Below are 24,726 nucleotides of genomic sequence, written 5' to 3'. Positions count from 1 at the left end.
CGATCTCAGAGTCCTGAGTTTGAGCCCCATGCTGGGCATAGAACCTACTTAAAAAAAAAAAAAAAATCACTGATGTATTAGTTGCTTTTTGTTTAGATATTGGTTTTTCTATCTAGTTCAGGTTCTCCAAATTGGAGGGGGCTTATTTGGCTATTCTCAGAAAGCAAGATCAACTGGCACATAGTAGACATCTAGTAAATATTTACTGAATAAGTGTGGTTGAAGATGTGTATGTCTAAGCAAGGGCTGGGAAATTCAAGTGCTTAAGAATGTCAGACAAATGGGGGCATCGGTATGCCTCAGTCGGTCAAGTGTCTGCCTTCCGCTCAGGTCATGATCCTGGAGTTCTGGGATCAAGCCCCGCGTCGGGCTCCCTGCTGAGCAGGCAGTCTGCTTCTCCCTCTGCCCCTCACCCCGCTCATGCTCGCTCGCGCTCGCGCTCTCTTGCTCTCTCTTGCACTCTCTCAAATTTTAAAAATTGTCAGACAAGTGATGTAAATGAATGGAGCTGGCTGGCTGCTGGAAAAATAGGGAGTGACTTTGAGAGCCCACGAGAGGCAGGTTGCTTCTCTGCTTTCAGCTCGCCCGCTGTTGCTGTGTAAGAATTGGGGCTCAGTGATGTCAGAGCGACTCATTTTCCAAAAGGACTCAATTGTCCTGTAAAATCTTACTTTTAAATCTTGGGTCAGCATTCCATAGACCATCAGTTTGTAAGCTCTGGCTTTTTCAGGCTTTACTAAATTAAGTATGTTCTGGCCCATACCATGGGATGAAGGGTCTGTCATAAGGCAGAGATTCTTGTAAGTGAAAAAGAATTCTAGTGGATAAGCAAATAACAACATATGGAAGAATGAGTAGTATAAGCCTGTGATGTAAGGTACCATCGTCGATCCTTATCATTAGCAGATTCATTATTTGTGAATTCTACTAGCTGAAATTTCTTTGTAAATCGAGAATCAATACCTGTGACACAGTGGTTCAGTATTCACTAATTCAGTGTTTGCAGCAACTTTATAAAACATAACGACTGTGAATAACTGAAGAATCAACTGTAATTCTATTTACAGGAGGAAAAGAAATTCCATTAGTTCCCTCTACATTTAATGAATTCTTTTTCCTTTTCCCTGAATCATCATTAACCTGCTGTTTTTGAGACTGAGGTTAGAGACCACCTTTTAGGTGTAACTAATGCCGTCTTGGTATATTTTATGAACTTTAAAAACAACCAAAGCAATACTGATTCACCAGAGAATTCCAGTTCACAAGGGTACGGAGTGATATGGAAAGCTCTTAGGTCCCTCCCCCCCACACCTCTCCCTCTCTCTCCACCCCCCCATTCACGTGCACACACGCAATTGAAATACTTTTAAGGAACACATGAAGTACAGGGGAAAGAGGTTTGAGGTTAAATAGTTCTAATGTGAACTAAAATTTTAGTTAAATTCCAGTTTGTTTCATGATCGGATCTTCTCCCAAGAACCCCGGAATTTACTAGATAATATTTCACTGTTATCTTGAATAAGTCAATAAATCAAGTCCATCATGTTTCAGATTTAATAGCTGCCTTATTAACCAAAATTGAGTATTAATAATAAAGTCAACATATTTACTACCCTTTTCAGTGGGATGGTTTTCATTATTCATTACTCAATTACTTTTGCAGTAAAAAGAAATGAGTTATGATTTGTTTTGGATGAGCATGTTATTAAATTGATGACTTGTTTCAAATGTTTTAACCTAAGTGTTGTAGTTGAAAAACATTAGTAAAACTTTGCACTTTACCTTATCCAGAATAATAAACCTGTTCTAATCAAAACATTAAAACTCACTCCATTTTAAATTACTGTACAATAATAACATATTGTTACGTGATACCTGGTATATGAAATTTTTTAAAAAGTTGTAGTGATCAAATTATGCACCTCAATTAATTAGGCAATAACCCATGAAAGATCTATTGTTACCACTGGGTGAAAACTAGTTTGCTATTTAATGACCCAAGCTGAAGTCAGGCTGAGCTAAGCTGAAAGAAGGCACTCGTTAACCACAGGAAGGATGAATTTTGGAATTATAATTACCATATTAAATGGAATTTGGTGGTTTATTACAACCCCCTTTTGAAATGTAGCATTATGAAGAATTCCTGCCTTCAGCAAGGCGGGAAGCTTGATATCCTCCCCAGTTTATTTTATAATTACTCAATAAAATCCAGACGAAATTAGTTGTTACCAGTAATTAATGACCAGTTTAATAAAAAAGAAAGGAGTCTAGCAGATGGTGATTATTTTTTTAATAGGGCCTGCTTGAAGGGATCATCCTGATAGTAAACTCTTAACAGTAATTTGTAGCTAAAATGGCTGGCGGTTGCCATCTTATTGGTTACTGAGACTGAATCTAATCCTTAAGAGCTGGGGCTTATTTCTTCATCAGCTAAAATTCTTTACTTAAAGAAAATGGTGCTCTGGTTACTACTACAAATAAAATGTGTTCCATTAGCACACCAGAGGGGGAGATTCTAAAAGACAGAGGAGCCCTGCGCATGTCTTGGGAAATTCAGAGGCTCGTTTTCTGTGGGAACGTTGAGCATGAGGTGGAGTCATGGTTGAACAGACATATAAGACACTAAAAGAACCCTCTGTGAAAATAAAGTTCGTATCATCTAGTCCTTTTTAAGAAGTGGTTCATCTGTCCGGGGGACTGAGTAAGAATGGCGAGGTCAGCGCTGGCCATACGCCCCTCCTATCCTTGGCTGGTGAGCAGAATTTTCCATTTTTAGCAAGAGATGTGAGGGCTGCTTTCTGGCAGTCATGCTGAACGCGTGAGAGTCAGAAATGCAGTCTGGAAACAAAAGGTACACAGAATTCCTACAGACATAAACAGGAGCTGTGGGTGACGCGCACACACCAGTCTCACTATCCAGGACCACAGCCCAGCTGTACACAGCGCCCTCCTGCTTTTTTAAGCCTCACCCTGTTGCTGACATTCTCCCCACAGGCTGCTTCAGAATCGTCTGTGCCCCCCTCAGGCTCCCTGTTCCAGCTAGCTGACAGCCTTGGAGCGCAGGCACCGTCTCCCTCCTTGTCCGTGTCTCCCTCGGCCCGTGTACCTCCACAGATACCCGTTCAGTGGAATCACAGCACATGCAGTCCTGCGCTCAGTGACTGCAAATGTGGCGAGCAGTCCCTTACGTCTGTTCAGAACATTCCAGTTTGCAGGGATTTTCAGGAACATTCAATCCACACCAGTTTGTTTTAGCCCCGTTCCTGCTTCTGTGCTATGTTCCCCGTCTTACTTTGCCTTACTTCTTCTGCCCTTATCATTCTTTCTTTTTTAGTGGACTTCATGTATCCTGGAAAGCCACTTTTAATTCTTCTGGAGCTGGTAGTAATAAACGAGTAAATAAAACTCCCATTTTACAGATAAGAAAAGTGAGGCCCAGAGAGGTTTAAAATTTGAACACAGGCTTCTAATGAGCCTGTGGTAGAGTTGGATACATGTCTTGCAGTTCCCACCTTTGTTTTTCTGTTTACCACAGCCCCTGCTAAGTAGCAACCTTAACGAGCATGAATCAGAGAAATTAAGCTTTGGTCATAGTAAAAGCGGTGTAGGTCAGAAAGAGGAATGAGGCATCTGGAAGGTTTCCCACAGATGGGCTGGAATTCCTTCATCTGGAAATTTCAGTCAGGCAAGAGACGGAGGGGAAGGGAGGGATTTGAACTGAGCTCTGACCCAGCCTGAAAGAGAGCAAATTGTTTCCATCCTTAGCAGTAAGTGTGCTGACCGCCCACCGCCCCGCGTCCTGAGGGCCTCCCCAAGGCTGCCTAGGCCTGGCCCACCAAGCTCTCTTCACAAGGGGGTCGGGGGGGGGGGGGGTCTCCACCTTCTCTGCCTCCTCTGCCCACCCTTAGAAAGGTCACCTTTTCCTCACCTCCCCTACTTGTCCAAACAGTATGGCCTCCTCCTAGTGTTTCCTTTGTTGATAATGCATTGCATTGTTGTGGTGGAAATTTTAACATAAAAAAGATCAGAAAAAGTCAATTTGGTTACTGGAAAAAAAAATCATAAACTCTTCTGTAATGACCTCCCTTTGGTCCCATTAGGCCTGATGAAGCACATTCTCAGGGACCCTCAGGAGGTGAATTAACTCTTTCAAAGGCACTAGGGTTCCATTTGGTAAATTACCCACTAAATGGCTCCCAGGTATCCTAAAAGATATAATGTCTCCTTGCAAATTCCTCATGTTCTCCCAGGGAGTGATGCGGACACAGAGAAAATGTGGTTAATTGCACAAATGGGGCAAAAGCCGGCTGTATGTAAATTCAGCAGACTATGTGCTACAATCAGGAGTAAGGGGGGGTGGATGGGAACTTAATTTTGGCATCCTCCAGTCTTTCCCCAGTATGAATAGGCAATGCCTGTCTTCTTTTTGCACGCTTCACACATTTTAACTCCCAGAATTCCTCTCTCCAGTTCTGCATTGTGCATTTGAGGGCCACGTGCACTGCGAGTACTCACCAAAGCCGTGTTGTAAATTATATAGGAAAAAGTTCGAAATGTTTTAATGGGCTTTTCAGAACTCTGAATTTCAAGGTTTTTGTTTTAGCTCTAACCTAAATGTTAGCAGGCTCATTTATCACCTTGCTTGCTAATACCTTTCTCGCTACCCCTCCTTCCTCCCTCTGCATTGCCCACCTCCATTGACGGGGTTGGCGACGAATTCCCTTTTGAAGTCAGTGGGAGTTCCAGACTCTACTATTCTGTAGGATGAAAAGTATGGGGTAAACTGGCCCAAGATTTTTCTCACCCTCTCCAAGGGAAAACAGAGTTTGGTCTCAGATCTTACCAAACAAAAATTCCTTACTGCAGAGGTTTCATGAGTGGTCTTTTCACTCCCAATAAGGAAAAGGATTAGGCTTTTTCTCTGAGTGACTTTGGTTACACAGTAAGAAATACAGGATCAGGCAAACAATGAATCATGGAACACTACATCAAAAACTAATGATGTATGGTGATTAACATAACGATAAAAAATATAAAGTAAAAATAAAAACTGGAAAAATTAAAAAAAAAAAAAAAGAAATACAGGATCAGATAACTTCATGAAGAATCCCCCAGGCAACCGAAAAGGGGGGTTTAAGCAAAAACCATCATAAAGTACCCTTCACTGCAGGGACCCGCGTCAGAGTTTTTATTTCAGCAAGTTTTAGGGCTCTCCTTATTTAAGGAGATTTGGGTACATTTTGAAATTGAATTTAAACCACTTCCTGCACATTGCATCAAAGCCATGTGATGCCGCGTCCCTTGCCAACGTGCTGGTGAATATAGTGTTCCCGGGTCTGAGCTAGAAGGTGTGAATACCGTGCCTTTCAAAGGGAGGCCATTTTTGCACAAAACGATAGAATGAATAAACAAATGTACTTTTTATTAAAAAAAGGCAGATCTTCAGTCACAATATATTTGTTCCCCAAATTTCATCTAAAAATGTAAGAGGAGAAATTATCAAGGCTGAAAAAAGTATAAGAACTCTCTTTCTCAGTAACTCTGGGGGCTCCTCTTCCCCCTCCTGTCTAAAATGTGGGCATTTCTCCCAAGCTTCTCTTCTCGACCTTGGTTCCCTCCTCTCCCTACATGCTCTTCTGCTTCCCTCCTCTGAGTGGATGACTCCTAATCTAGATTGCTGAGCTGTTTGTCTACACCCTTTGGATGTCCCGCCACCATTTCCGATCTAGCATATGTCCACAACTGAACTGCATCCATGTAGCAGCACTGTCCAGTAGAACTGAGCGATGAGGAGAACGCTCTCTGTGCTCTCCAGTACGGTAGCCGCTAGCTGCATGTGGCTATGCAGATTTAAATCAAATTTAAAGGGGCATCTGGATGGCTCAGTCCGTAAGTGGCTGCTTTGGGCCCAGGTCATGATCTTAGGGTCCTGCTCTGGAGTCTGCCTGCCCCTCTTCCCCTCCCTACCCTTCTGTCTCCTCCACTGCTTGTGCTCTCCTTCAAATAAATAATTTTAAAAATTAAGTTAAATTAGAAATACAGTTGCTCTACTCCACTAGCCACATTTCAAATGTTCAGTAGCCCCACTTGGCTGATGGCTGTTGGACTGGACATCATATCTTTAATTTTTTTGTTTGTATCTTTCCTATGTTAGCTGTGGGTCCTTGGGCAAACTACCTAATGTCTCAGAGGCTCAACTTTGTCATCTGTAAAATGGAACTGATGGCGTGTCTGGATGATTCAGTCAATAGAGCATGTGACTCTTGATCTTGGTATCGTGAGTTCAAGCCCCACGTTGGGTGTAGAGATTGCTTAGGAAAGGAAGGAAGGGAAGGAGGAGAGAGGAAGAGAAGAGAAGAGGGTACTAATAATAACCCCTAACAAGTTTGTAATGAGGATTCAAGAAGGTAATAGTTACAGGGCATCTAGCATAGTACACACTATAAAGGCTTTTTGTGAATTGTAGATCCTTTTCTCCTTACCTCCTTCTCTGATACGAATTTCCATATATCCATCTAGAGCTTAGATAATGTGAACACTCTCTAGGGCCATTTTAAGAGTGGGTCAGTTTACATACTGCAGGAAACACCTTAAAAAAACAAAAAAGCAAACACCATGGGTTTAAGATGAAGGCCTTGGTTACTGGAAAAGTTCTGAGCGATTCTGTGCAGTAGAGTTATTATGAGTGCTCTGCAGAACCTAACGAGATTCTCCTAGGTTGCTTGGAATATTTTAGGGCATTGGCTTTGTTTTCCAGGGTGTAATGACAGGAGAAAAATCCCCATGAGACTAGTATCTGTAGGAGGGCTAAGAGGTGTCTCCTTAATGAAAATGCCCATTGCTTCAGTACACACTGTATGGGGGGGGGGGCAGCTTGGTTGGCGTGTGTGAACCTGACCAAGAGGCTCCCTGAGCATCAGAAATGGCCTGGGTGTTGGGTGCAGGGATGTCCAGGGCCTTCTGGGAGAGCAGGGCCCTCAGCACCTCAACAGGAAGCCCTCTGGCGTGGACCAGACCTGCACAATCAACAAGTTTAAAAAAGGGGTTTGCATGGTTTATATCTTGGCTGCAATCCATTAAAGCTTTAATTACACTAATTAGGGATTTGGGATAATCAGGTTGGCCTGCTTGAAATGGGGGCCTGTACTCTTTGTGAAGAAAAGGTTTGTGAAATAAACCAGCAGGATAGACAGGATTGTGGGGGCACACGTATTTCTGGGAACCAGCTGATGCTAAGGACTAATGCCTGCTTTTGGCATGCAAATGAAGGCTGTTCAATGAAAGTCAGCAGAAGGGCTGGAGGCCCCCCTCCAAGAAACACTTCATTAGCCGCTAAAAACAGTGACATTCTTGAAAATTTTAAACAACAAATACACCTGAATTTTTTCCCCCAAATAACCTGTAAATTCCCCGTTTGGGGTGGGACTTGTGAAGGAAAGGTGCCTAGGGGATCTTGTAAAATACAAATTCATTTCAAAGCAGTCCTGAATAGTAGTTTTGTGTTATTCTTCCCCCTACACACAATCTAAGGGACACTAGAAATGCCCTTATAATAGTCAAAGCACACCATCTGACACTATATGATGGGGGTCCCTATGGCTGAAGGAGTTAGGAACCATTGGCTCAGACCTTCCAAATTAACAAACCTTCCTTATGTCATTCAATAACATGTGCTGTGTATAATAGTGCTCAAACTTTGCAAGCAAAATAGTTTAGGGGTGGGTGAGTGACAGAGAGAGAGAGAGAGACCGACCCTGCAGTTATGCTGCTAACCATCTTATTCGATTTTGAATTTTCATTAGGTATTTCCCAGGAACTATGTTGAAAATTTTCTTTTTTCTCCTTTTTTTTTTCCTTCTGTTTTCTTCCATTTTTTTTAATCCCTATATATTTTTCAAGTGATTATGTGAACACAGGAAGGGATATACATGAATGATCAATAATCATGGCCTGAAAACAGGGAGAAAGCTTAAACAAGATGGCAAAATATTAATAACAAGACAATTCATCATACTAATTTCTAGTTTTGCATGCTTTTGAAATGATCTCTAATAAGTATAAATTATCACCATCATCAACCCCCCATCTTCTCCAGCTGCAATGTTTACATACAGCTTATGGTTTACCTAGTATCTTGCACATTCACAAACTCATTGAGTTTGCTCAAGCAGGAAGACATGGAAGTTCATATCTTTGATTTTTTTAAAAAAAATAATTCAGCCCTCTGATGCGTGTGCTAATTTGAAGAACCAAATACCTAAACACGTTTATCGAGTGCCGCTTCCTGAAAAACAGGGAAAATCAAACTCTAGTCCAGAAGGAGCTTAACTGAGCTCTTGCAACAAAAGGAAAACAAATCACTTTGAAAAAAATCAGCCCCCAAGGCCCACAAAACTTGAGGTCTATAAGCATATGATGCCCACAGATGTATACATTGTGAAGGACAGCCCACGTATAGAACTGACTTTGCCCCCCAAATTATTTTACTGCCTAAACGGATTAATCCTTTTAAGAAAAATTTCTGTTGACTCCACTCTGTCCCCAAACAATGCTAATCCACTGACTGCTGCTCTGTATATAAGTGAGTCACATATGTACAAAAATAAATTTCAGTGAGCAGTTGGCCTTATAACTGCATTCATGAATACATGCAGTTATCTGCATGTGTGCTTAACATGCTTGCCTAACTTTGGAGACAGCTCTTGTCTTGGACAGAGCTTTCTCTCTCAAATATATTTTAAGTTTTAATGAAGTAATTTCTACACCCGGCATGGGCTCAGACTTACCACCCTGAGATCAAGAGTCACATGCTCTTCCAACTGAGCGAGCCAGGCACCCCTCTCTCAGATATGTTTATTGTCTGCCGTCTTTGCTCCCTGATTCTCTGAGAATGGATACAGTATAGTCCAAATGAATTAGGATATGCCTACACTGGGATATTAGTAGAAATACCAGTGTTTTAGGGGAATATGTGTAAATCAGAGATGGCATACACCTTCATTTTATGCATTAACCTTAATCAGTGGCTAGTGGCCATGTCAGGCCTAGTGATGAAGAAGCTAAAGTGGAATGCAAAAGCAGCACAAACAAGAGTGCTCTGATCAATTAGTGATGCCTCTCATGGGCAGAGTGGGTTGTAAATGGCCCCAGAGGAATGGTACATGCTACCCCTGGCATAAACAAATCCTGCCTATTTGAGATCTCCTCTGACATTGAGAGTCCTCTACCATCTCCCTGATGTCTCCTCCCCTTTCTCAACCCAGCATTTCATTAACCTGAGCTCTCTAGTGCACCCCATCCCCTGGTGCTGGATTCATTTAGAGTCACTTGTTCTCAGCTAAATGTCAGCCCTCACCTGGTAGAAGAGCTCACCTAAGTAGAAGATTGTGGCAGCATCAGAGAAGGACTTCTCCTTAGAAATGGAGACTTTTGATCCTAGACTTAATATATCTATCTAAGACCATCTATGGACTGCATCCCCCCACCCCCACCCCCTGCAAGATGTTCTCTTATGTAGGGATTATCCAGTCAAATGAGTGTTAGATTCAGGAACAGTCCTGGGTGAGAGTCAGGTGCATAGGGCTTACATCCATGGAAATACCAAGACTCAGTGGCCTCCTGATACGTGTCGAGTACTATGTTGGGCCAACTCCTTTCCATCTGTTTATCTAATGAGATCTTGACAGTAACCCAGATGAGGTAGGTGTTTTAAAGTTACCTCTGTTTTATGAATTAGGATCCCATGGCTAGAGAGGATAAGTACTTTGCTCAAGTTTGAATTCCTAGCAAACCAGATTAGGAGTTTGCCTCCAGAGCCTAGACTTTCAACTGCTAGGCTGTGTGAACAGCCGTTAGCGATACTGGAACTAAAACTCCAGAGACCCTATATCCAGTTTTTTTCTTTAGTCTTTAAACCTCTCCCTGCTTATGGGGAGAGTTACGTATCATCTCATTAGCACTTTACATGGAAACCTCAGATAACTCATTTAATTCACTACCAGAGGACGCAAAACAAAAAAACTCAAACTATTTGTAGTTTTGTGACACAAAACCTCATAAAATGCAGCTTCTTTGTTTTGTTCATTGGTTTTGACACAGATGTCAAATTAGCAATGAAAACCATGTGTAAGAAACAGCCACAGTTATTCTCAATTCGATGAAAGTGGAAAAGGAACGGAAAGGGTGATGGAGAGATGCTGCCAAGAGAGGGACGTTCCAGTTGGCCTCCAAACCAAAGATTTGTGCATGTAGTTTTCAGAAGTTGTTTTTATTCTTGGCATTGATTATGAAAACGACCATGGTTTACTCTATTCAGACTAAAGTAAATCAAAATTAATTGCTTCACTGATAATTTATGCTGACCTGTGGCTTAAAATAGTGGTTGCTGGAACCAGAGCTAGAGTTCTCATTAAGATAGATTGACTTTATTACTCCTTAGTTGTTAGAAAATACCCAATATTTATTGGGAATATACGGGGTAATGGTATGCAGGAATGGGATTTTGTGCATTATTGCAGTTATTCGGCTTTCGTACATGAATTTCATTTGAGTGCTAAAATTCCAGAAGAGATTATTGGCTTAAAAAAAAAAAGTCATTTCTAAGTACTAATCACAGAACAGCTGCTAGTCTTTGAATGATGCTGTTCATCAGGATGTTTTCACTGGTGTACAGTCCAAGCTGCCAAGGATGTGCAGGGCCAGGGAGCAGGGGGCCTCCAGCATCCCATGGCCCCCCTGTGTGCCCTGCCGCAGGAGGACACTCAGCTCTTTCCACCTTGCTCCCAGCTCTGGGTTTGGGTACTCATATTTGGCTTCTTTCATTTCATTCAGCATATTGCAAATGATTCCTCCCACATGTAGGAGTTCCATTTGGTCAGCATTCCTTGAAACAGAATTTTTAGCAATGGCAGTGATAGACAATAAAGGTAGATATTATTAATAGCTTGTATCTAGAGAATAATTATAAACAATATACTATAAACAATACAGTGTACAGATGATGTAATTATAAAATAATGATAAAATTACATTTAATATTGTAGCTTCTCGGCATCTCAAAAAAATTTTTTGTAAGATTTTATTTATTTGTCAGAGCACAAGCAGGGGGAGTGGTAGGCAGAGGGAGAGGGAGAAGCAGGCTCCCCGCTGAGCAAGGAGCCCGTTGTGGGACTCAATGCGGGACTCTATCCCAGGACCCTGGGATCATGACCTGAGCTGAAGGCAGACGCTTAACCGACTGAGCCACTCAGGCATCCCTGCATCTCAAAAATTTTTAAGTAAATTTTTTCCTGTGTTTATTTTTAACACAATCGCAGAATAAAGAGCAATCTTTCTCAAGAAAGGATTTTATTTAAGATTATGTCCTCCTATTTTATGTTAAAATAGCTTTTTCTTTTCAACGAGAGGCTGGTGATGCTAGATGGTAGGTAGATAAAGCAATATAAAAATTGGCACTTAGTAATATAAAAGTTGGCAAACCGATGTTAGTTATTAAACAAATATTTTCTAAAGGCTTAGAATATCCAGGCTAGATGCCATGGAAAATATAAATTAACTGTAGCTGCCTTAAGGAAAAAAAAAAAAAAAGGAAATAGGATTGTTAAGATTTGTTTTTTTATTTATAAGTAAGCAATCTCTACACCCAGTTGGGGCTCAAACTCACGACCCTGAGATCAAGAGTCTCCTGCTTTTCCAACTGAGCCAGCAGGTACCCCGAGAGTAGATATTTTTAAAAATCACCTCTTGGCTTTTTGGTTTTTTTCCTCTTACCCTCCTTTTTCCTTCTTGCTGTCCCCAAAAATAAAGTGAAAATGTATAAGAAAAATGAGCTACAAAATCTGATAGGAAATCGGCTTGCTCTCAGTGTTAATTTATTTTGTGCAGATTAGACCAGAACACCTCAGAGTCCAGGAACAATATTCTGTATGTGTCAGATAAAGAAAAGGGGAAAAGAGAGAGAAAAGTCTTACTTAATGCAATAAATCTGTCAACTTGGTTTGGTACCCAAGAACAAAATCTGATTCATTGGCTGTGTACTTCACAAATTATGCCCACAACCCATGTGAGTATCAGATGAAAATCACACGCAAGAAAACCCTCACTCACAAGTTAAATGCCACACTGATCTAATCAGATGGTGTGGGTTTTTGCCTGGTGCTGCTTTTAGTTTTATTATTTAGCATTAAATTTTTAATAGCATGTTAAAAGAGGCTCAGTTTTGGTGACATTGCAAAAATTTTTATGAAGCTTCAAAATCTACCCCGTTGACCTCAGATTGTGAAGTCAAAAATAGCTCTGGGATGAGAAATGAAATGTATGCTTATTGGAAACATGATTAGAAACCTTCTGAAATTAGCATTACTCGGGAGTCTAAATTTTGTCTACTTTTGTCTACTGAGAAGAACATTTATTAAGTTCCCAGTGATCACCAGAAAAGCCCCCTCTGTTAATAAAAGGGCGTGGACAAGCAATTACTCCATTTGTTGCTTACAGGTTATGTTTCGCTGACCAGCTGTTTTAACGAAATACTCCTTCAGCTGCACTGCGGCTTTAAGTTGCTGCTAAAATGTGAAGGTTTGCCTGATGAATTGATTAGCAGATGTGTGTTCTGAAAACCATCATTACAAGGCAACCAAGAGAAGCAGATCTTCTGACATGCAGGCCACACGTGATCGCATGCTGAAATGTACCCATTATTCCCATGGTCACATCCCACTGTCTATATTCGAATGTCCTGTGGGTGGTTTTACTTCCTCACTGGCTTTCTGTCCATCTTTGTCCTGGATTGCATGTAGTAGTAGTCAGACAAAACAAAAATCAGTAATGGACAGTTTGGACTCTGCACTGGAAAGATCGATTGTGTCCTTGTCAGGTCAGAAATCCCGGTTGTCTGGAGCCGTGAGTTACCAGATTTGGGAGTGCTTGGAACCTCATGGTCTACCTGCCAGCCCCCTGCAGCTTTCCTCAAAGGCTTTCTGGGTTTCACAAATTTGTTTTCACTGAGAAATGGCAGTGCCCAAAGGGCCATTGGAAAAGCGGAACAGAGCTTTGGACTTCCAATGAAGTAGCTGGATGCGCCGCTTTGTACAGAGGGTCTGGTTGTGGACCAGACAGGGCCCTGTGCAACTTTAGGAATCTCCCAAGGCGAGGGCAGGCTTAAACTTCATCGAAAGATGTCTTTTTGTCAGCTAGCTGTGTGGATGGTCTCCTGTCATTTGCCCTGTTAGAGACCTTCTACAGTTTGGTTCTTTTCAGAGAAGTAAAGAGGAAATGTGGGGATTTATAGATCGCACCCTTTTCCCCAAGCATGTTGTCCCTCAGGAGAGGGACCTTCTGTTTGTATTCTAGCTACTAAAAGTACCTTCTCAAATGTTCTGTGATTGCAGCACTAGGGTAATAAATATGCTCAGAATCAGTAAGGGTGCCTTTTTGCTTTCAGAATCAGCAGAATTAATGATGGCAAGTGCTTATCCTCTTATTCAGTAATTCAGCTCAGAAATAACCAATTGCTGGTGTAATGTCAGAGATGAAAGATTTGTGAATTAGGATTTCCAGAACAAATCTCATTCGTATCCATTATGTACCAGGAACCTAACATTTATCAAGGTCAAATTGCCAGGCCCTGTTCCAGGTGCTTTACATGTATTAACTCACTTAATCCTTACGAGTCTGTAGGACAAGACCTTTACTAACATGTCACTCTTTACTGAGAGAGAACTTAAGGCACAGAGAGGTAACTGGCCCAGGGTCACACAGCTGGAGAGCATAGGGCAGAGATTACAATCTAAATGGTCTACCTCCAAAGCCCACCACCCTCTTAACTGCTACACTAATATTTTCAAACTCAGGCTCTGACCCGTTAGGAGGTCAAGAAATCAGTGGCCAGGATATTTTGTTAAAATGAAATAGAATAGAAAGATATCAGAGTATATCACATGTAGGAAGGATTGTTTCATGAAATTTTTGTTTCAGACAAATTACATAAAAATTCTTCGCATCCAGATATGTTTTATAATTTTTCTGACTTCAGAAATTTTTCATACTTTTTCTGATTTCAGAAAGGTAATATGGTGCAAATGCCACATATTACATAACGCTCCTTGCAGGGTCTGGGGCAGCCCTTGGAATCAACCACATTAATATTTGTGCAGTGAGGCATGTGAATATTTACACTAAATACAATAAATAGTGTAAATAGCCTTTAAGCAGTTCAATTCAGGGTTTGTCTCCCAATGAATTCTGCTGCCAAAGTTATAAAGTTTCCAGTTTTCGGAGCTTTGGAAATTTCAAAATTGCAGATTGCAGACCTAATTATACATATGTGTACAGGCTCCCAATATGACATGTGCTTCTTAGAACGGGTTGAGGTTAAAAATAAAAGTTCACTGCACGATGCTGTTGCTGAAATCAGTGACTGTTGGAGCTGGGAAGGAACTTAGGGGTGATATATTACATATATCCATAAAGCCAGAATGCTTCCATTTTATTTTTAATTTTTTTTAACGTATAATGTATTATTTGTTTCAGGGGTACAGGCCTATGATTCATCAGTCTTAGACAATTCACAGTGCTCATCATAGTACAGAACGCTTCCATTTTAACAAGTAGACAAACCAAGGCCAGAACAGAGAGCATTGGGACTTCTGGAGGCCACTGGCTTCTTTGCCCCAGAACAAGCCTCCTGATGCACAGCTCAGGCCTCTGGACCACACGCCCTCTCCAGAGTTTTATAATAACAAAACCACACCATGCATCTTGTAGTATAGATTCTTTTCAAGTTTCTCCAAGAGAGACCCAAGTTTCGAGTGGTCACTTCCATGCCTGGGTTCTCCAGAGCCAGGGAAAGCCATGTGGTTTTCTCCCCAGCAGGACACTTAGGCCCAGGTGTTTGGCCATAGAGTAGGTGGCAGTGGGGTTTCTGCCCAGGTTCCAGTGAAATCTGTAAATTTCCTGAGTTTGTGGTTGAAACTGGTCTCCCTGGACCAGCAGTTTGACATTTTCCCCCTGTGGTGTTATATTCATGTTTCCACATTCACCATGTCAGACTGAATGAACATTGTGGTCTAACGATTTAAAAGATTTATAATGGAGTCTTGAAAATTTACTTAAGGAATATGTACTTCCCCTAGCAATAACAAATATTACTACAAATGACCATATTAAATTAAAGTAACGTGGGCATTTCTGATTTGTAGGAAAGTTAGTTAATCCTATGGCAGTTTCAGTTTCAAAATGAAAACATGGCTCTGCTTGGCCACAGATTTCCAGGCTGTTAGTCAACAATGAATGAACTCTCAGGTGACTTTTTTTTCCTTAAGAAATACCCAGTTTTCACTCTGTGTAGAAAGGCAATACTCAAAGGAAAATACCCTGAAAAATCAACCATACTTGTATCTGGCAACTTCAGAACTTATGGTAATATTTTTTTTTCTTAAACTGGTGAGTTTATAGACTGTCATTTTATTCTTTAAGCAGCTCATGTCAATACATACACTCATTTGTGTGTGTGTGCGTACACGTATATTCCACAATTTGAAAAAACGTTTTTAAACGCAAGCCACAAACCCATAAAAACGTTTACATAAGTGTATTTCAATGAGATGTATTTTAATAATTTTTAAAAGGAAAGGAAGACTTTATTATATATTCTTTATCCCTTCCCTGATTGGCTCTGTTAGGGAGTAGTCAAGGAGTCTGGTTCAAGTGCTCTTTTCTACGTTAAAAAAAAACAATAATAATAACTACACGGTGTTCTGATAAATGTTGAATAACTGACTTTTGGAGAGAAAAAAAGCCCTGATCCATGGTGTAAATACTCCCACTGTGGAACAACTTCAGTCTACCAATGTGGTGTCATTGAACAGAGTTGGGAAAAGGTGTATAGTAGCATACCATTATATGATAATTACAGCAAAGAGATAGGATATTTAAAAATATGCTTAATTATAAATTCACATAATTTAATTTTTAATAATGGGTGTTTAACAACTGGCTCGTAAGAATCCCTGAAAATTTAATGACCAGCTCTCACAAGCCAGTACAAACCCACAATAGCACGCTTCTACTACAAGATTACAACAGATCCCATTGCAAAGCAGAAAGAATTCGGGGAGGTGGGCACAGCCAGGCTTCCTCACGTCACAGCCCCGTGAGGCTACAAAGCCAGGGTCCCCCCAGGAGTCAGGCAGCCCCACCCAGCAGAGCTTGGCCGACGTGGAGAGAATGAGGCCTCCTGTCTCCCAACCCACCCCACTTCCAACATATAAACCCCCAGAGGGGTTCCCTCTACATTTCCCCACTCCCTGAGCTCTGGATCCTTGAGCCTTTTCAACCTTGAAGACCAGGACTCTGAGGCAAAAGCAAGAAAGCTCCGAGGTCTTTGACATGCCCACGGCAGCGCGGCAGAGCTGGGAGCTTTGGGTGCAGCCCTGAGGCTGAGGTTCGCTCATGCCAGTTCTGCCCCCTCGCCAGCAAAGTGACCTTGCACAGGCCGCTCCGCTTCATTTCCCAGTTAATGTGAGAAATGAGGGGTTTAGACTAGGTGCGCTTACCTGGATTTCTTCCAGCTCTGAAGTGCCCCCGTGTTGGCTGCTATTACTGAGGGCTTCAGAAAAGATGACCCATCATGTCAAAATGCATCAAGAAAAATGCAGACCACGGGGTGATGTGGCTTCCCAAGCCTGACTTCCCTCTCAGCCGTGGGAATACGGGGGACATTTCCAATAGGGACGATGGAAAGATGGGGGCTGTGGTCCTTCAAGGATGTGTCACAGTGCAGCTGCCTTCAAGATGGGAAGTAGATTTACCTGCCTTTCTGGTCAAAGCCAAACCACTCAAGTCTCACGCTCTTGGCTATACTCAGGTCTTCCTCTGCCGCATCAGGTTCTTTATAAACTTGGCTCCCCAAGGGATGCCTTGCCATTGGGAATCTGCCCATCTTTTGACAAAGAGCTGTATTGGTGGAACATTGCTTTAAAACTTTGGGGTTTAGTAGGTCTCAAAAAATAGGTCAAGTCATGGTTGATAAGTGAAGGAGGAAGAGCCAGGCAGTATTGCCAGTGAGAAGCTGGTGAATTGTAACCACTGTTCCCGAGGTGTGTACGTGTGTGTGTGTGTGTGTGTGTGTGTGTGTGTGTGTGTGTGTGTGTGTGTGTGTGTGGTCCCTGGGAATAAATCGTGCAGCTGTGTATGTTGGTATGGCAGGGTTGCCCTGATTTACAAGTTGAGCTGCGAGCAAGTTCACAACCAGCAATCCAAGAGAGGAGGAGGGAGGGTAGAGGGAGAGGAAGGTTGGCAGAAGTGCTTTATGAGTTTCATGTTTAATGCTTTTAACATGCTGTCTCGTTCTCACTTCTAGAAAGCACTTAGCAGATATAAGCCTAAAATAGATTGTTGTCCATAGCTGACCAAACTCCTGTCAGGGTGAAGGTAGGGGATGTGTGGGCACATTTTTGTGGTTTCTTATGGTTGTTTTATATCTGAGCTGTAGGAGAGTATTTTACAATAAAAGGCATGAGCTATTCTTTTTTTTTAAAGATTTTATTTATTTGACAGAGACACAGTGAGAGAGGGAACACAAGCAGGGGGAGTGGGAGAGGGAGAAGCAGGCTTCACATGGAGCAGGGAGCCCGATGCGGGGCTCAATCCCAGGACCCTGGGATCGTGACCTGAGCCAAAGGCAGATGCTTAACGACTGAGCCACCCAGGTGCCCCAAAAGGCATGAGCTATTGATACTGTTTCACTGGGGTGAGAAGACACAGAGAAGCCTGCCCCCCACCCCCACCCCACGCCTGTCTCCCTCCTCTCCTAACTCCCTCTTTTTTTTTTTTTTAAGATTTTATTTATTTGACAGAGAAAGACACAGCGAGAGAGGGAACGCAAGCAGAGGGAGTGAGGGAGGGAGAAGCAGGCTTCTGCCAAGCAGGGAGCCCAATGCGGGTCTTGATCCCAGGACCCCGGGATCATGACCCAAGCCGAAGGCAGACTCCCAACGACTGAGCCACCCAGGCGTCCCTCCTGCCTCCCTCTTTTGACAAGGGTTTCCACCTGACACCATATGTGCACCCTCTAGGCTGATTCCCAGTCAGCCAAGCCACGATCCATTCTATAGATGAGGCACGACCCAGCAGCTTTCAGAGCTATGAACATGCAGTGCCTCCCCAAGAAACTTAAGAGTTAGGTAAGGTAGACAGGATATATAGATAAAACTGTGTTATAAAGTTTTATATAATAACAACTTCCATGTTCTGAGCCACTTCCTGTATGACAGGTACTACTATCTCATTTTTTTTTAAGATTTTATTTATTTGACAGAGAGCATAAGCAGGGGGAGCGGCAGGCGGAGGGGCAGGCGGAGGGAAAAGCAGGTTCCCCACTGAGCAAGGAGCCCGATGTGGGGCTGGATTCCAGGACCCTGGGATCGTGACCCGAGCCAAAGGCAGACACTTAACCAACTGAGCCACCCAAGCACTACTACCTCATTTAATCCTTAGAGCCATCCTCTGAAGTCAGCACTATCCTGTTCATCAATGGGTGATTTTCTTTGATCACGAACATTCAGGCTCACAAGATGACCAGAAGCCACGGTGGGCACTGGGTCTCGTCAGAGGAATAGTGGGCAGAGCCACAGCTTGCCAGCAGGGTAGCATCATGCCTTCTGCCAAGTCCTCACTGGTGCAAGGTAGACAAGATGCCCCGCCGGCAAATGTGAGAGCTGCCTTGGTAGACGAGGGGTCAGAGGTCCTGTAACACTCCACGGGCATACCCCTCGGTTCCCCGCTTGGACGTACGTAGGTACAAGATCACCACTCAGGAAGCCCAGGCTCTGACTTCCTATCCAGTTTGTATAAATGGTTTCTTACTCTTCCCAGTCCAGAAGCGATTTACCAGTCAGGGGTCAGTGTGATCTTAAGGAGTGTTGACTGTTAGCATAGCTGACATACCATCTTAGCAGATTACCTGAGCTTAACCAAAGATCAAATTCTCCAGCACAAGGGGTAAAAGAAGTATGTTGACCCTTTGCCTACAGTCATTAGTCCCATTTTACGGGGAGCAAAGGTGAGGTTTAGAGAGGTTTATCAAACTTGCCTCAGGTCACATAGTAACACAAGCAGGGCTGGAGTCCCGGTCTGCCTGGCTCCAAGTCCCATACTCTTCACTAAGGTGCAAGATGCACATTTTATGTTCTACTCCATAGAGTATCTGCTTTCTTTTACCATTTTAAAAAAACTGACTTGAGGAACGCCTGGCTGGCTTAATCAATAGAGCATGCAACTCCTGATCTCAGGGTTGTGAGTCAAACCCCACGTTGGGCATAGAGCTTACTTTAAAAACAAAACAAAACAAAAAACTGACTTGAATTACCTACATTGAGAACCATTGGTCTTTTTGGAAGAAGCACTATGTCTATCCTATGGTTTTGCCCACTCCCCACCTACCATGTACCCCAATTGGAGAAGTTTGGCACTGTGCTAGTTAGTAATTCTACTTAGAATAATAGAAGAAAGCACTAGTTCTTTGCTTTTCTCTGTGAGTCCATATTTTGAGTAGAAGTTTATGGGGGGGGTGGAAAACAGTTTTAAGAACAATAGAGCCAACTTTGCATCTGAAGGTAAATGAGTACCTGGCTACCAGGTGCAAACAGTTCTGTTTTGTGGCGTTCCTTTATTTTTAAACCTTCACCATTGGGGCGCCTGGGTGGCTCAGTTGGTTGAGCGGCTGCCTTCGGCTTGGGTCTTGATCCCAGGGTCCTGGGATTGAGCCCCAGGGTTCCATGCTCGGCAGGAGGCCTGCTTCTCCCTCTCCCCCTGCTTGTGTTCCCTCTCTCGCTGTGTCTCTGTCAAATGAATAAATAAAATCTTTAAAAAAAATAAAAAATAAATAAACCTTCGCCATCTTGTAGCACAAAACCTAAGAGCTCGAGGCAAAGCATGTAGCTTTATTATCATTCAGTTCTTCATAAAAATCTGGTTTATTATATATCTAGATTGTATTGCAGAAACCATTCAAGAAATGTGCCATCCATGTTCCAAGTATAAGAGTAGACATTTTAAGATATTGTAACAATACTGTAATATTGTTTCATTGGGTATTTGATTGGCTAAGTTTTTTACGAGGCATTGGAACTATCTGTTGACTTCTAAAACTTCTTAGCATAATGAAGACAAATACTAAGAAATTTTTTAGACAGAATGTGAAATGTGTTGGGTCATTAATACCACTTTAAGTCAAATGGAGTTAATTAATGATGAATTGTATTAAAATAGAATGTAATGATGGGAGGTTGGGTACAGGGAGGACTTGAGCAAGGCCAGAGTTCTGTTTTCTTAGCCAAGGCAGTGAGCATGGGTGCCTGTTTCATTCCCTAAATGCTTTCATGCACTCTGTTCACTAGGCTTTCTGCTGCAGTTTTCAGAAATGCAGCTGACAAAGCCTGCCTTCCAATAATACAAAAAAAAAGTTTCTGGCGCCTGGCTGGCTCCGTTGGTAGAACATGCAACTCTTGATCTCAGGGTTGTGAGTTCAAGCCCCATGTTGGGCAGGGAGCCTACTTTAAAAAAAAAAAATGGTATATGTCCAAAAAAAGTTTGTTCTTTAGATGAGAGATATCATGCTGTAGATTGTTTTGAATCTTGTATTACATGAATTTATGAAATGTTATACAGTGAGAAAAGAACGGTTTGAATGTTACTAACGTAAGAGAAGTGTGGAAGGGATAACTTTGAAGTTTCCAAAGTGAAATGATCAGGAAAAGTCGCCTTTCCCTTTATGGGTAATAAAATCACAACATAAATGGATCTTTAGCCGTCATCTTCCTCCTCGTACTGCTCTCCTCTTGAATCTGCTTGGGCAGATTTACTCGTTCTATAAATGTTTATTGAGATGGACTTGGCAGTGTGCTAGCCACAATTATGGGGACTGTGTCCTTTCGTTTCAGCTAACGGTTAGGGAGACAAGACCTTCAGTCTGCCAAGAAAATTTTTAAAATTCCAAATAACAACATGAGGATCTGGAGTAGGACAAAAAAGAATCCGTTTTCAGGAGGCCACATACGTCGAGTGGCAGTGAAGCAGTACGAACAATAAATCCTGCCCACCCACCGATGGAGGAGGCCCTTTCCACCTGGAAGTGCTGGGGAACTTTGAGAATGGGTGGGCTTTCTTTGAGTTGAAAGAAAAGAGAGGACCTTCTGAGAGAGAGGAAGCCTTCTAACCCCAGGCACTGCAGCGGGTGTAGACCTAGTCTGTGTGTACAAGTTTCCCGCGAGGAGGGTTTGCCTTAGGGAGAAATGGGGCCTACCTGTGAGGAACCTGAAGACAGCTGGAAGATAATTTCATCCCATAGGAAAAGGGAATCTGTTGTAAGTCTTTGAGATTGTGAATAAGCCCCTTTTCCCAGGGTGGGGCATCTGTCAAACTTGGGGGAGCTGTCATCATTCCTCATGCTCCAGAGATGGGCCTGGTTACTCACCTTCCATTGTTGCTTCAGATTCATGACAGATGCTGCCCGCCGAGAGCAGGAGTCCCTAAAGAAGAAGATTCAGCCGAAGCTCTCGCTGACCTTGTCCAGCTCAGTGTCTCGAGGGAATGTGTCCACTCCGCCACGCCACAGCAGTGGAAGCCTTACTCCTCCCGTGACCCCACCCATCACCCCCTCCTCTTCATTCCGCAGCAGCACGCCCACCGGTGAGTGGCTCAGCCCTACCATCTGGACAGGGGTGCAGGGGGATAGTTGTTGGGGAACAGCGTGCGCATGAGTGCAATGTATGATATGGTGGGGGCAGAAGGGGGCCGGGGAGCAACGATGATTCAGACCCTTTACTGGTCTCTGTGAGTTTGTTGATTTAGTCCTCTATCACTGAAGAAATATTATTGTGTATAGTCTGTACGTGATAATGGTTTTATAGGTATTTTTCTGAGCCTTTGCCATCTGTAATGCCTGAAGTGGATTTGCTTCAGTCAGGTGGAAGAGTAGATGAAAGAAGATAGCCATGTGTTGATTATTGTTGGTGCTGGGTGATGAGTACACGGGGGTTCGTTAGACCATTCTCCCTATTTTGCTTATTTTAAACATTTTCCATAATGAATGTTAAAAAAAAAATTCTGAGTGCCTCCTGTGTGGCAGGCACTGAGCTACCATAGTGAGCCAAAGGAGACCTCATCCCCATCCCAAAGGAGGTTAGACCTAGTGGGAGACATTGGTATTGTAGGGGGCCAACGAGCACACTCTTGTCTTCCCCTCCCAGATGTAGAAGCAACTGAAAAATTAAACAGCAGCCAGAGGAAAGATCAAAATCAACTTCATTAGTGACTAAAGCCAAACTGCAGAACGGAACTTGGATCCATAACCTTCGGGCTTCTCTTAGTATGTCTTCCCTGAATTCAATTTATTTCCCAAACCACCCTTTTACATGGAGGCTGAGCAGACCCGAGTGCACCCTGCACCCTGAGAGGAGCATGCACAACCCCTCTCCCCAGTTCAGAGAGCCACTAAGTTGTTGCTCCTCCGTGGGCAGGAATGAGTAAGGACAGTCAAAGGAGGCTGGAAAGAACCCTCCTCTTCTTTTTCCCATCCATTCTCTCCATTTCCTGCCCCACAGTCGGAGTTTAGACAGGCAGTAAATAAATATAACCTTAACCATGACAAGTGCTATATAGAACTCAGTGATAAGAGAGCATCCCAACAGACTTTCAGGAAAGGCTTTCCCTGAAAGGTAAGTAGGACTCAAGTAGGTAAAGGGGGAAAGGAGGAACATCCCACCAGGGAACATTTTGCAGAAGCTCTGTGAGGAGGAGCCTGGCAGGTCCCAGGTACTTAAAGAGGCCAGCTGACCCATGTGAGGCGAGGCCAGGGCATTCGGCAGGGACCAGGGCACTGTGGGTTGATCCTGAGAGCAAAGAGAGGCCACCTAGAATCACACCATCATCTCTGTAGCATCACCCCCTTGACTGTGGCTAAAAAGTTGATTTTTCTCAGTTTGCAGCTTTCTCTTTCAGCCGTCTCCTATCAAGGGAGGTGACTACAGTAGTATTTCTCAAATTGTGTTTCAGAATATTTACTTCACAAAATAGCAGTTGGAGGGAAAGGCATTTCCTAATAAGATACGGATTTCTTTCATGCAGGGCTTTAATGCAGGCCTTGTTATTCTCCAGGGGAAGGATTTAGTAAGTTTCCCAAACTTAGTTGACTCTGATTATGGGACCTCCTTTCTAAGGGCAGTTTGGGGGACTCATGGCTGATAAGACACCATGTGTTTTATCACAATTAGGCATTTTGAAGATAGGACAGGCGTGCGAGACAGATGGATTAGAGTTCCTATCTGTACTTCTCCCTTTACACATCACTAATAATACCCACTATATAGGTTCTTGTGTGAGTTAAGTGTGAGAGCATGTGTATACCCCCAGCATTCAATAAATGTTCATCTCTGTGGTCTGGAGTTTTCAACTAGTTGCTTCAGGAACAGAACCAGCGTCATTCTCCTGTAGAGGATGAATTGGCTCATTTGTGTCAGGCATTTGTCCATTCCTTTACACAGGTCACCATATTTCCCTTATATTTTATTCTGTGAAGATATACTTTCCAGGATCTTAGTGTAATATTTGCTATGTAAATCTAAGGAATGCTATGAGACCATAGTATAACTCTGTGATTCCCCTTTTCTGGGTATTTCTATGAATATTTATTCATATATAATATGAATTATGGGGGCAGTTTTATACCAGAGAGTGTTTTATACCTGACTTAATGTGGAGTGACTCGTGGCCAACACCAGATAACCATGACTGCCCCAATTAGTAATGGGTGCCATAGAACCCCATGAAAATAGACAGTTTAAAAGTGAGAGTTTATTATTTTTCATGTAAGAATGTTTGGAAGAAATGGAATCATTTCCTTTCCCTCAGACATAAAGAAATCTTTCTGACACCTTGCCTATTTTAACAATTTCCCACTGAGAGAATTAATTTATGTTGTGGTAAAGATGTATCATTTCAGTCTTGTCAAGATCATTGGTAACTTATTTGCTACTTGAAGAATATTCCATGTAAACATCAAAAATTAGGGGAAATGGTTGCTTAAACCTCTATCCTATACAGTCTTGATTGTGTACATTTTTCAGTGTTTGAAATGTTATTTTACCTGTAGTTAGATCAGCTTATTTTGCCTGACTAATGTGGTTTCTTCGTTCACTTTCATTGCCAAGTTATAAATAATATTCCAAGTTTCTGCCTCCTAAATTCACTCTTCCAAGTTCCACATTTAAGGTGTATTCCAGGTCCAGAAGTAATAGTCCCTCTTGTAGAAAATCTCATTTATAAAATAGTCTTTAAAATATACTGTCTTGACTGAATTAGAGCTCAGCTTTATCCTGGAATTTCAAGTATTTCTCAGGTATTCTTCGACCTAATATTTATTTTGCAATTTCTAAATCCTCGGAGACTCTTCTTGCCTCATCTTTTTCATTTTCTATCCTAAGTTGTTTTGTTTTTTTGAATATATATTTATCTCTGGGTATATGTAAATATAAAAGAAAGTATTCACTTAAGGAAAGTTAGAATGGCTTAAATCATGAGTTAGCAAACCTTTTCTGTAAAGGACCAAATAGTAAATATTTCATGCTTTCTAGGCCCTGTGGTCTCCGTTCCAGCAACTCAATCCTGCCTTGTAGCTTGACAGCAGCCGTCGAACTCTATAAATGAACGGGCATGGTGTGTTCCTTCAAAACT

At 42.4% G+C, this 24,726-nt stretch overlaps 1 protein-coding gene across 2 annotated transcripts in view; it reads left to right on the top strand.

The window, feature by feature from the left end:
- The window catches only part of JAZF1 (JAZF zinc finger 1), a 325,309-nt gene that overhangs the window by 255,075 nt on the left and 45,508 nt on the right, over nt 1–24,726 (top strand). For both annotated transcript variants that reach the window (XM_028119376.2, XM_028119375.2), the window contains exon 3: nt 21,488–21,684. In XM_028119376.2, the coding sequence (XP_027975177.1) occupies nt 21,488–21,684 (197 nt within the window). The remainder of the gene's footprint in view (nt 1–21,487; nt 21,685–24,726) is intronic.

Source organism: Eumetopias jubatus, unplaced genomic scaffold (assembly GCF_037043125.1).
Source record: "Eumetopias jubatus isolate StellerSeaLion01/CBP00866 unplaced genomic scaffold, mEumJub1_p1.0 scaffold_14, whole genome shotgun sequence".
NCBI lineage: Eukaryota > Metazoa > Chordata > Mammalia > Carnivora > Otariidae > Eumetopias > Eumetopias jubatus.
Note: the sequence above shows the minus strand (reverse complement) of the source record. Positions and strands in the feature narration are given on the sequence as shown.